General features: G+C 30.8%; 1 protein-coding gene across 2 annotated transcripts; it reads left to right on the top strand.

The window, feature by feature from the left end:
* The first annotated feature begins 6,615 nt into the window (after positions 1-6,615).
* LOC149388914 (potassium transporter 5-like) lies at positions 6,616-13,753 on the top strand. Of its 2 annotated transcripts, none has more exons than XM_089623172.1 (8): positions 6,616-6,894; positions 7,416-7,644; positions 8,829-9,077; positions 9,447-9,497; positions 10,146-10,406; positions 10,981-11,310; positions 12,045-12,279; positions 12,831-13,753. In XM_089623172.1, exons 1-8 carry the CDS (start codon positions 6,748-6,750, stop codon positions 13,435-13,437), a joined length of 2,109 nt encoding a protein of 702 aa, XP_089479298.1. In that variant the 5' UTR covers positions 6,616-6,747; the 3' UTR covers positions 13,438-13,753. The 2 variants fall into 2 exon arrangements, with proteins under 2 accessions (XP_089479298.1, XP_089479297.1); XM_089623171.1 differs by having other exon boundaries at positions 10,888-11,310.
* The last annotated feature ends 322 nt before the right edge of the window (positions 13,754-14,075 follow it).

Below are 14,075 nucleotides of genomic sequence, written 5' to 3'. Positions count from 1 at the left end.
ATCTTAAAAATAGCCAAATGACTTTCGTGACACTATTATTTGCATTTTAATTTTTCATCTATACCCTTTCTCAAATTATACACAGTTTATGATCCAAGTTAGAAATTCAAATTATTAATTACTAATATTAATCAGTTTTCTTATTTGATGGAGGTAGTTATATCACTATTTACACGTTTTTTTTAATTATTCCTTTCCAAAAATCTGCTCTCTCTCTAAAGCCGTACGAAAAAAAAATGAGCAATGTGCGCCGGCGCGGAAGAGAGAGAGAGAGATGTTATTGCGCAGATCTGCGCGACTCTAACTTCGAGATTTGGATGGTGGAGCTCGTCTTGCGCCGGGGAGCACCTCAACATTGCACACTCCGATCCATATATTCTTTTCCTATTTTTTTTTTAGCTCTCTAGGGTTTTAGTAGTAATTGACTTTAAGGCATACAAAATAATTAAACGTAGAGATCACCATTTTATATTCCAGAGGGAATATTTTGCTATAGGCATGTTAAATTAATCCACGAGGGCATAACGCGGCCATTGCGCGTCTTCGTCTCTTTGGAGTTTGGACTTTGTACTTAAATACTAATTTGACCAAATAAATTAAATATATGCATTATGTAGTCGGAGGAAAATTGTACATTAGAATACTGCAATAATTGCTGTGATTCTACTGAAGAAGTCCTACGCCCAATTAAAGCTTGTTGAGTTAACTATTTCTCATCTTCAACTGTACGTTAATTGTTTGTTAGTACTTAAATATAATAAATTATCTTGTTGACATCAACATCACACTCTTTTGTTTTTGTCCCTGTATTGCCGTATGAAGCTATACTCACTAACCCATAACCGTATATTTAACCCTCTCGAGTTTTGGTAGTGTATATATTTAACTAATTTGTTTCTAAGGCATACAATATATAACTTATATTCCAGTGGGAATATTCTGTTATAAGCATGTTCAATAATTGAGCCATGAGGGCCTAACGCGGCCATTGCGCGTCTTCGATTGTTGGATACTTTGTACTTCAATACTAATTTGACAAGATATTATATAAAATATATGCATAATGTAGTCAGAGTAAAATTTTACATTAGAATAGCACAATAATTGCTGTGATTCTAATGAAGAAGTCCTATGCCCAATTAAAATTATTTCAACTTTATTGTTTTTAAAGTTTGTTGTTATGTAGTTCAGAACAGCCGGTACAATTATTAAATTGAATTTAAATTATAAGAAGTTTGATTTGCTAATTTATTATTTAAATACTGATTTTTTTTTTTTTTTTTTTTTTTTTGCATGGATCTGAAATAATGAATAAACTTAGCAATTTTATTTATAATTAAATAGTTTAACTTATTTTACCAGTTCAAATTTTAAATGAAAACACCTCCGATAATAAGTTTTATTTGCTAATTTTATTGTTTATTGGAGTAAATAATATAAATTGAGCAATGAGTTACACCCTAGTTTTATTTGGAAAAATTACGCTTACTAGTTAAATTTTTTGAGGTACTTAATTGGATAGTCGCATGTAGAATAGTACTTGTATAGCAAATTATTTTTTTTATAATCATTTTAGGAAAGTAATCAATGTTTTCATCTTTTATAGCTAAGCTACTTTAATATATATGTTTCATATTTAAATTTAGTTAAAAAAAGTGAACTGTAGCGAAATAGCCAAAATGAAACTATGAAATTTGTTTTTAGCCTATGTTTCACAACTTTTAGGGAAATAGCCAACAGACTTATGTGGCAATAATTAAGGTCTGATTTACCCTTATTTATTAACAAATTCGTCACTTTCTCTCTCCTACTTTTTTTCCTACATTTTTTTTTTTACATAAAAACTTCAAAAACCATATCTATCTCATATGAACTCGAAATTGAGTGATTCCAAATCCTACGGATTCATGACGCCGAGATCTTTAAAAAAGGATCCATTGTGTTTGATGAAAAATCATGTTTAATACCATAGATGTAGAAAAATCACGTTACTACCTTAAATATGGAAATAACTGAAATTTTTTGAAATTATCAAAAAAATAAATGGAAACGTAACTATGATGCATTAAACATAATTTTTCATCAAACACAATGGGTCTATTTTTTAAGATCTCGACGCCACGAATTTGTAGGATCTGAAATCACTCAATTTCGAGTTCGTATGAGAAAGATACGAATTTTTGAAGTTTTGATGCAAAAAAAATTATTTGAAAAAAAATATGAGAGATAAAGTGACGAATTTGTTAATAAATAAGGGCAAATCAGACCTTAATTATTGTCACATAAGCCATTTGACTATATCCCTAAAAATTGTCAAACATAGGCTAGATCCAAAATCACATGTTTAAAGTGGCGTAGTTACCTACAAATCTCTTAAAAAAATGTAGCTTATATTTAATTTCGGTTCTTTATATATATTCTTTTAAAATTGAGAAAGCGTTTTAGTTTGTGACACCTTAAGTTTCAAATGGCTTAATAGAGGGTTAGTCTCAAGATAAATATTGGTTTTAATATTATTTTTGTATTAAAAAACTTGAGAATATCAACGTTAAAGAAGTTACTGAAATAAAATTCTAACAAAGTAATAAAATATTAAATTTGAACCGTAAGCAAAAACACTGTTAATAAAATTAACATATAATAGGATTCACCTCTGCCTAGATTCATTCAACAGCCAATGTATCTTAATAACGTGAACATGTTATTGTACTAGTCAATGTATAGGAGCGAGACAAAATACACTTTTGTAAAGACAGTGGTGATCGCTTAACTAAACAAGCTTGTACGAAATGCCATCAAACACAGTTCTAAGCCATCATTTTTAAAATTAAAATGATTAGCCGAGCTATCATGAGAGTAAAAATCATATTTGAAATGGGCGAATATTGATGTTTGTTTTTTGTTTTTTTAATCATTTTAATTTCAGTCGAATTTTCCTTTACCACGAAACTCTTGCAAGCATGCGCATACCATCAATAATTGTATTTTAAATGAGAAATATTGTTGACAGAGAGAAGAGAATTGTTGACGGCGAGAAGGTCTTGGAAAAAGTCACATACTTCCAATATATTCAAAAATATATTATGTATATAGATATTAGTTTAGTTTGGAGATTATACGAGGTTGGAATTCGAACCTTAATTGCGCCAAATCATCTTTTATATGTAATGCACCCGTAATCACGTACCTCATTAGGTTATAAACTTCACTTACAATGATAAATGAGTTAAACGCTATAAAAATAAAAATTATATATTATAAAAAAATAGTCCGAAGATTTAATCTCATATATAAACTTTTTTCATTTGGCTTAATTTATCATAAGATATAGAGCAGCAAATATATTTAAATGAATGGTAATTTAATTTATAAACTTTTGTCATTTGGCTTTATCTACTATAAGATAGTAACGAATATCTAATTTAAAGTATAAATTTATAAATAACTAAGCCATATTAAATTTATTGTTTGCTAAATAATCAATGTCTAATATATTATAATTAATTATATAGCCACTTATTATATCAACAACGGTTAATAATTGACAACTTTGTCAAATTAACTCCCACCTATTAATTGTCAATGAGGGAGAATTATTTGAAAAAAATTGTTTTTATTTATTTATTGTTGTTAATAGAACTAGTGACTAATTAATCAAATATGGACTATTATACGAACTTAAAATTTCTATATTGCAATATAACTATTGAACCCTTTAAAATATAAAGTTAAAAATAATTAAGTCACAGTCATATTACATAATAAATAATTTTAGAATAATGAAAATTGTAATGGCGAGTTGTGAGCAGTATCTAAAACCACCAACGACTTGGTAATTAGTTTGTATTTTTTTTTATTATTATTTTAGATCGTTCATCACATTATGTGATTAGGGTTCGTTTGTAGTTTTCCGCAAAGTCCAAAATCCAAAGTCCAAACACATTCTAGGTTTCCCGTGTGGTGGAAACAAAAAGCACACGTGTCACATGTGAAGATGACGAAATCCACACGTGACTTTTTATCATCTTCCAAGAAAAAAAAAACCTTAATAGTGGTAAAACTCTCATGCATTCAGGTGCACAAAGATATTTACGCCACTGGCTTCCTTACTCACCACGTGTCAAGTTTGAACTGTTTTACATGTCTATTGTGACATCTTACCAAGGTTTTTGAAAGCTATTTTCATTGTCATTTCGGACTTTTAAATTTACTGAAAATCGATAAATCGAAAGAAAATCGAATGGAAAAAAAATGTGAAAAAAGTAATCAATTTTTCGTTTTCAAATACTATTTTCGATGGAAAATCGACATGCCGATTAAAAACTGAATATAAAAAATATTGTGAAAAATATATATAATTTATATCTATATCTATATATATATATATATATATATATATATATGCTATAAACTTAAATTTAAATGACTAAATATGCATCAAATTTCAATTAAACTTAAAAAACATGTATCACTATTATTATGTCTATCAATATATATCTTTCAATTTTTTTTAAACTTTTATAATAGATGAGATTTATATTATTATAATTTTTTCTAATTTATGTCTAATATATCTTTTAATACTTATTTCATAATATGTATTAATTTTATTATTTTCTTTCTTTCAAACGTTGACATTTGAATCTTTGCATATTACTACTAATGTAAATATTTATAAAACAATAATATAAGAATGTTTTGAAAAAGTAAGTGCTCTAATACAACAAAAAATGCGAGTTAAAATAATTCAATGAGAAAAGTCGGGGGTTTTACTTAATTATTTATAAAATTAAGAAAAACATCTTAATAAATTAAAGAGTAGTATAAAGTATTTTAGTCTATTGGTAATTCCACACCACCTTCAAAATGAAAGTTATGAGTTCAATAATAATAAAAAAGATAGTAGTATAAAGTTAATTCTTCATTAATTAAAGATTAATTTTAAGGTGGACCTTATAAACTCCAAGAAAACAAAAACAAAAGATCTAGATCCAAGATATGTCTGTACAAACTAATATTATAGTTATAATCAGTGTAGCGTAATAGTTTAGTTGTATGTTGATTATGATTGATTACAATCAACTGTTTTTTCAGTAGGTGACCATGGAATTTGAGTTACGTGTCATTTTAACATACATAGTAATTTAAATCTTACTTAATAAGCTTATGTATTCTCCATTAATTTTCTTTACATAAATTTTGGAGATATCTTTTAGTCAAAAGAAGCATCAATAGTTCTAAAAAATACGAATCTACCCATTTTTTCTTCTTCTTTAATCGTCAGGGAAATGGGGGAAATACCGTTTTCGATGCTATTTTGAGCTTCTTGATTTACGAAAATTCAACACGCCGACGGAAAATAGAACGAAAATATTATTGTTGAATATGTTAATATATATACACATGATAATATATCTTTTAATTTATAAACTTAAATGACAACTATATTTTATAATCGTCAATACGTAATTGTTTTACACCAATCTAATATCAAATATTTCAATACCCACAACTTGCTAATTTTATCTCACATAACGTATTTATACCCAATACACAAATTAAAAAAACTTAATAAAAAACATATTCTTAGAATAATCTCTTTAGTGTGAGATTTGGTGTAGTAACATTAAAGCAAAAAACAAATTTGGTGTAAAAATTACACAAAATTTGGTGTTAACATTGGAGATGCTCTAAGAAATAGTTTCTTCTGTAGGGTGATTTACAATTTTGGGTATAGTGAACATAGCTGGGTAGTTTATATATATATATATATATATATATATATATATATATATGTATATATATATATATATGTATATATATATATATGTATATATGTATATATATATATGTATATATATATATGTATATATATATATATATATGAATCACTAAATAAATAATTACTATTTAATATTTAAAGAGATGTCTATTTTGATATTTTCTATAATCATATTTATTTTTACCAAACGTTAAATCTGATTTTGCTATCAGGAAAAATTAATTTAAAAACAGTTTACCAAAGACGTCTACTTTAGAAAAAAAACAGCGTTTTTTTTTTCAAAAGTATAATCTAAAAGCACTTTTTTTTGAAAAATTGTTATGTTAAACGGTGCCCACACAATAACTCATTGAAAAGCTGGCAACAAGTCCAATTTTAAACTGTCAAGAAGAAAAACGAACTTAATTAATATGTTATAAACAAGCAATGGAGAAACACATACGAATGACAGTTATAAAAAATATCCAAACATAATTTAAAGAGTTTGTTTATTTTTATTATAGTTTCATAGAAGTATATGTTTACAGCAAATTTAAAAATCAAGTTTCTTTTGTTAAAATTTAAGAATATAGTTTGTTTGTTTGTGTTTTTTTTTAATAAATATTTTCAGTGTTCTAACTTTTGTAAAATTATTTTAAATAACCAATCATATAAATAAGTAGGTGAAGGATTTAACTGAAACACATTCTAGTTTTCAGTACTTATTGGCAAATTACTTGGTGACCTGATCAACATTTGCTCTTTTCTTTTTGGTCCCTATGCTGACGCACATTAGCTTCAGAAAACGCTTATAAATAAATACTAACTTACCAACAACATATACCATTGTCCAAATTATTTGTTCCAATCATAAGGCTTATTGAAACAAATGATCATTTCTATGTTTTAAAAAGCTCTCTATACGGTTTTTTCTAGCTATAAATATCATATACCTATATATTATATATATATAAAGTATATATACAATGGAAGAAGCGGCGAGGGATGAAACTAGAGTGCATTCTGTGGCGGAGGAGGAAACGCCTGATCTCGCCGCGGCAGCTCAGAAGCTTCGTCGTTCCGATTCCTTGGACATCGAGTCTCGCAGTGTCCCCGGTCACCGTAGCTCCAAGGTGTGTGTATATATGTATATATGCATATTTGTATATGGTTAGAAATTACTAGTTTATATAGTCACAAATAATTACACTAAGATAAAACCTAACGATAGTTTATATATATATATATATATTATATATATATATATATATATATGCGTTTTTTTCCTTCTTTCCTCTTAGTTGTTTTGATAATATATATATATATATATTATTGTTTCAAGTGAACCTAGTGGCTTTAGGCCCTTTTTCAGATATTTTTGCTATTCTTAATATCGAATTCTACGTATATTGATAAAGATTTGTGAAACCCCCCTAGAAGATGGAGCTGCAAGCTGATTCTTTTCAGATAATCATCAACAATAAATTAAACCATTCATTAGACAATTTATTTGTGTTTCAGATAATTTTTTGTTGTTAAGTTGAAACTATAGATGACAGTATTAGTTCTCAAAGATTTTTAATTTCTTTGTAGAAAAAAAAAAAGAGAATATATTACATCTATACCTAACTATATAGATGGTGTGTACGTGTAGGATTCGACGGAGTGGTCAGTTATATTACACTTGGCATTTCAAAGTATTGGAATAGTTTATGGTGATATTGGCACGTCGCCTTTGTATGTTTATTCAAGCACTTTCCACGACGGAATAAAACATACCGACGATATTTTGGGGGTTCTTTCTTTGATATTTTACACAATCACTCTCATCCCTCTCATCAAGTATGTCTTCATTGTCTTACGAGCCAATGACAACGGTGACGGTACGTCATGATCTCATCATCGTAATATATTCTATATATAGTCACTAAAAACCACACGTTTGAACAAAACCTCTATTTATGAAAATCACTTTCCAATTTTTTTTTTTTTTTTTTTGGCTGCACTGCAGCTAGCTATTTTTTTTTTCCTAGGTAACGTTTTAGAATCCACAAAGAATATAAAAAAAAACACTGATAGTAATATATAGTAGCACATGTTATATCTTTGTTATATTTGTTAATTTGGCGCTGAAAAATCAGATAAAGCCAAAATATATATTGGAAACTTTTTCTTTCGTCATCTCAAACAGACAATATCAAGAATTATGAACGTCTTTTTTATATTGTTTTAATTTTAAATTTATATTCACATACGAACATACAAACGTGTGTTTTTAGTGAGTTTAATTTCATTTTTATCAGTAATTACTTTTCGTCTAGAATTTCGGTGATATATATAACCGAATTTAACCTGGGCGTGTTCATGATAATTCACTTCGTAGTTGATATACACGATATCAATTGAACAGTCAAGTATTGCCGCTCCTTACTATTAGTCATTAAAGGCAGCCAGCGCAATATTGAATAGTAAAAAGAAAGAAAATTGTTTGGTGTGAATTTTCGTAAAATTTCCAAATACATGGGTCATCGAGAAAGTGGGATGCAATTTTCTTGATCGTCACGTTTGTTTTCTTTTGGTAAAAGATGATATGATACGGTGTATTATATGTATATTCATATATATTTACGATTTTGTCTTTATAAAGCTTGACATAGACAGCGGCACATGATATATCATGGGACCAATATCTTATGGGATTATAAAGTAGTAATAATAATAATAATAAAAAATTTGAAATAATGAACGTATGACATGGTAGATGGAAACGTTCTTTGATAGCTACGGCTAACGGCTTTGGTACGATAATTATAAAATTAAGACAATCAAACCCTACTTTTAAATGACCTTTGTGTTACATGACCAGATGACCTCATTTAATTTTAGCCGGAGTGAAATGTAAAAATTGTTTCACGTTGATTATGAGTGCTTAAATATCTAATGTAATTATGCACTATATAATAATGAAATAATCAAAATATTAGGAAAAACAAACCTTGACATTAGGTTAAATAATTAATTGTTGATTTATTCCAAGTAACTAATCATTAAATAAATGATTTATCAGGAGGGACATTTGCGTTGTACTCTTTAATTTGCCGATATGCGAAGGTTGGATTGACCCCGAGCGAGCAACCAGAGGACAGAGAAGTGTCGAACTTCAGAATTGAGTTGCCGAGTAAACATCTAAAAATGGCTTCGGGGCTGAAATCTAAGCTCGAGAAAAGCAAGCCTTCCAAGTATCTTCTCTTGTTTGCCACCATGCTCGGCACTTCTATGGTTATCGGCGATGGCATATTGACTCCTTGCATTTCAGGTGAGCTAAATAGTTATTTCAAAAAATATATTCAATCAAAAAGAAGGATCATAATTAGGTGTTTTTAGTTTTTACAATACCCATTTAGTACAGTTTTGAACTACAACTAATGCAAACTTAATTAATGGCCACGAATTCTATTTCCAAATAACCCCACATGGCAAAAAATAACTGCACGGTTTATCATGCTTTCAAAATAGTATAGAAAGCATATAATTTTGTGTCGTTTAATCATCAACAATCGGTGTTATTTTACTAATGGATCCCCCTTTTTTTTTCTCCGAAGAAGTTAGTGATATTCCAACATTAATATTAGCATGCTCGAGCCAATTAGCTCTGACTTTTTGACTTGATTCAAAATAAATGCAGTCTTGTCGGCTGTTGGAGGTATGAAAGAGGCCACATCTTCAATGAATCAAGGTACGCATACAATCCAAAGCCCATTACAATCTCCGTTGGTCCAAGAGTCCAAGACACATAAACTTGGACTCCAATCAGATGTATTTAAATCTTATTAAATTGACCAAGTATTTTGATTTATGACAATAATTTTGGTAAAAAACATGTATTATAACTAATTTTGAAGGGGAGTTTTACTAGAATACCTCTTTTGAAGATGGTAATTCTCTGAATACGTTAAATTTTCAAAGATTCCATAATTATCATTATTTTTTTAATATTTTATTTTATGATTCTGCTGTTATTTTAAATGAAAGTGTAAACAACTAAGCACAAGTTAAACGAATGTTAAACAAATAAGACAAATAAAATTGTAAAAAACAAGGAAAAATCCGTAAAATAAACTGTTATTCTCGGGGTACAATAAGATGTTAGAACTTAGAACGAGGTATTCACTAATTTTTTTTTATTTTAAAAAAGGGAATTTTGATTTCAACAATTAATAAGATGGAGTTTGATCCGATATTTTCTTGGAGGCCTTCAAGCCAGGCCTGACCTCACCCATCGTGTTAGGTCTAAGAATTAAGATTAATTTTAATATGTGCAATTTATATTGCCTAAATATAATTTAGGGTGTTAAACTTATGTTTTTGTGTTTTTATGACGCAGATAAAATTGTTTGGACATCAGTGGCTATCTTGATAGCTCTATTTATGTTCCAAAGATTCGGAACTGACAAAGTTGGCTACACTTTTGCTCCAATAATTTGTTTATGGTTTGTCCTCATTGCCGGTATTGGGATACACAACTTCATCAAGTTTGACATATCAGTCATCAAAGCCATAAACCCTAAGTACATCGTAGATTACTTTCAAAGGAATAAAAAAGATGCTTGGATTTCCCTTGGAGGCGTTGTTCTAGCCATAACAGGTTTTTCATTCCTTCTAATGTTAGCTGATATTTTGCTTAAGAAATTTGAGTCTCTTATTCCCATGTTCAATTATTTATTAATTTACAAACACCCTAGAATACTTATAATATTAAATTTTCGAAGTAATGTTTGATAATTTTGTGCATTTGTACTATAAATTATAGAAAAAAATTAATTTAAAACTTATGTATTTTCCATTAATATATATATATATATATATATATATATAATATTAACGATGTATGGTATTAAAGTATATTAAATTTAATATATTTGATTTAAAAACTAAGGGACTCAAAATTTATTCATGCATATCATTAAAAATGACCGACAATTTAAAAATGTGAATGCCCTATTTTTTTTTATTATTATCGTTCATGGCATCCAAATTGATCGAGCCGCCTCTATATTTGTGCAATTTATGGTGTATTAAAAATCTAGTTTCTCTTGTGTTTATCATTGGTTATCTTGAATATCTAGGAGCCGAAGCGTTATTTGCTGATGTTGGTCACTTCACGGTGAGGTCAATTCAAATAAGCATGTGCGCGGTAACTTACCCGGCTCTCATAACAGCGTACATGGGACAAGCATCGTTTCTTCGAAAGCATAATGAACTCGTTGCAAACACTTTTTACGAGTCTATCCCCAAGCCTTTGTACTGGCCAATGTTTGTTGTGGCCGTTGGAGCTGCGATCATAGCGAGCCAAGCCATGATTTCGGGGACATTCTCTATAATCCAACAATCTTTAGCATTGGGGTGTTTTCCTCGCGTGAGGATCGTTCACACGTCGACTAAGTACGAAGGGCAGGTCTACGTACCCGAAGTTAACTACTTACTCATGATCGCTTGTGTTGCCGTGACTTTAGGGTTCAGGAGCACCATCAAGATTGGAAATGCATATGGTAAGTAATTTCAATTTTCAATTTACCATTATCAATTATATGTTTATAAGTTACTGTTCTCATACATAATTGCGTAAAAGGCATATCAAAATTTAATGAGAGATCCTCGTTCTCTATACACAATCCCGATGCTCTGAAACGCCAGCCGTAATAAAATAACCGACCATTTCACTTTTTCTCATAACAAGTACAAATGACACTAACCTAGTCGTTCTGAATAATGATAGGCCAGGCCCGATTAATTTTATTTTTATATGTTATATTATTTATTTAAAATTATGTGATTATTGGAATTGCGGTTGTATACGTGATGACACTAACATCAGAAAAATTGCGCAAAGAATAATCAATATTCATGAAATTAAAAAGATTAGAGAAAAGATTTTAGGGGTTAAACACGTGAGATAATTTTTTTTTTTTCGTTTTTTGCATTTTTTGCCCATTTTTTATTTTATTCTTACATTTTTTTATCTTCAAAATTTACAAACGAGTCCCGCTGAATTTTTTGTTGCAAATTAGCTCCCCTAATCTAGATTCGTGGTTTCGTCGCTGGGTGTTCACATATGATATACTTAATGTTAGAGTCTTAGATATGAAGTGAGCCATGGGAAACTAGCCTATGTAATGTTATAATTATGCTCGGTCCGACCTACAATAATGTTAGGCCGGGCCTATTTTTCAATTTTATTTTTATATATTTTACTATATACTTAAAGTGGTGTGAATATATATAGGAATCGCGGTGGTATTTGTGATGACACTAACATCGGCATTTCTAGTCCTAATCATGGTGATGATATGGAAGACGAACATATTCTTAGTCATCTTGTACGTCGTTGTCATTTCATCGGTGGAGCTTATGTACCTAAGCTCCGTCCTCTACAAGTTCGACCAAGGTGGCTACTTCCCTCTTGCTTTCGCCGTCATCCTCACCGCCATCATGTTCATCTGGAATGACGTCTACCGAAGGTAGTGGCAGAGTTAATATGTTTTCCTAGAAGATGCCTAAATTATAAACCCAACTTTTAAGAAGCGTGTGTATGCAAAAATTAAAAAATCATATAGTTTTAGATTAAGGAACAAATATATTTAAAAACATAATAATATTAAAGAGTTGAGTGGATGCATATGCTCCTCTAGATCGACCTCACTATGTCCACTCAAATCAAATATAGGAAAAATTACTAGATTAGCGCTTTTAAAGTGTATATTTTCAGAACAGTCGTTTTTCTAACTTAAAAAATTGTTTGAGATTTTTTTTCTTCATATAAATTAAATTATAAACGATGAACAAAACAAAATATAGTCCAAAATAGTAAGCACTTTATTACAACTTGGAACAACTTTATACACGACAACATTATTCTTGTGGTTAATTTTATAAAAGCACGTCACATGCGAATTTCCATACTTATTTTTTCGTCTTTAATCCATCAAATTTTTATTTAAACAATAGTTGCACTTGCTCAAACATTTAATTGGCGGTTGCTTTGATTTTTGGCTCCGAAACGTGACCGCAGGAAGTACCAATACGAGCTGGCCCACAAGGCGTCGCCGGAGATGCTCCAGGAAGTGGCCGGAAACCTCAGGTTCCAGCGCCTTCCCGGGATTGCACTCTTCTACTCGGAGCTCGTCCAAGGCGTCCCTCCGATCTTCGGTCACTACGCAGCCAACGTCCCGGCACTCCACTCCGTCCTCGTCTTCGTCTCCATCCGATCCCTCCCCATCGGAAAAGTCCCGCCGGAGGAGCGCTTCCTCTTCCGCCGCGTCGACCCGCCGGAGCTTCGGGTCTTCCGCTGCGTCGCGAGGTACGGCTACACTGACGCCCGCACCGGCGAGGACGACGACGAGGCGTTCGAGGAATTGCTGGTCGAGAGGCTCAAGGAGTTCGCGCGGGGCGATCAGAACGAGGCCGAGGAGAGGGAGATCGAGGCGGCGCGGCGCGGCGGCGTGGTCCACCTCATCGGAGAGAACGAGGTGGTCGCCGGAAAAGACGCCGGGGTGTGGAAGAGGGTTCTGATCGATTACGGGTACAGCTTTTTGAAGAAGAATCTGAGGCAGACTGAGAAGGTGTTTCATATTCCTCACCAGAGGATGCTCAAAGTGGGAATGACTTACGAGCTCTAGACCATGCATCATCATATATATACAGTTTCTGTATTATTCGTATAATATTCTAACCTTCCTTTTCTTGTACCTCTTCTTCCTTATTATAACGTCATCTACAGTTTTAATTACTTTCATTTTCGTACTTTCTCTGAATATGTAAATGTTTTCATAACGCGTCACGGAGTAGTACGGGACGGGACGGAAGACCTGAGTTCGTAATTGTGTGACTATTATATGGTGTGAATGTTTAATAGAGAACTGGGATTGGACGTTGAGTTTATAAAATCTATTGCTAATTGTGTTTCCCAGCAATAGAGGGACGACGGACTCGCTATATATTCTCAGCCACATTAGATTCATCCTTTATCCTTAATGAATACCACTGGTTTTAAATTTAGCGTAGATAGTGTTTTGGGTTGTTAGACTTGGCCATGAAAATAAGTAATTAAGATTTGCAAAATAATAGCAACAAATCACTCGACAGTAATTCTCTCTCCAACCTTCTAGCTAACTAGCATATAGATTTGGAAAGAAAATAGTCAACGTTGAAATAGCCAAAATTTACGACAATGTATAAATAACTATCTGTTTTTAATAATTTTTGTTACTAAGTGAAATTTTTCGAAAGTGGTTAATTGTTTGATGTCAATTTTTTC

This window comes from Urtica dioica, chromosome 8 (genome assembly GCF_054948205.1).
Source record: "Urtica dioica subsp. dioica isolate 48M chromosome 8, U.dioica_male_clone48M_v1_H2, whole genome shotgun sequence".
NCBI lineage: Eukaryota > Viridiplantae > Streptophyta > Magnoliopsida > Rosales > Urticaceae > Urtica > Urtica dioica.
Note: the sequence above shows the minus strand (reverse complement) of the source record. Positions and strands in the feature narration are given on the sequence as shown.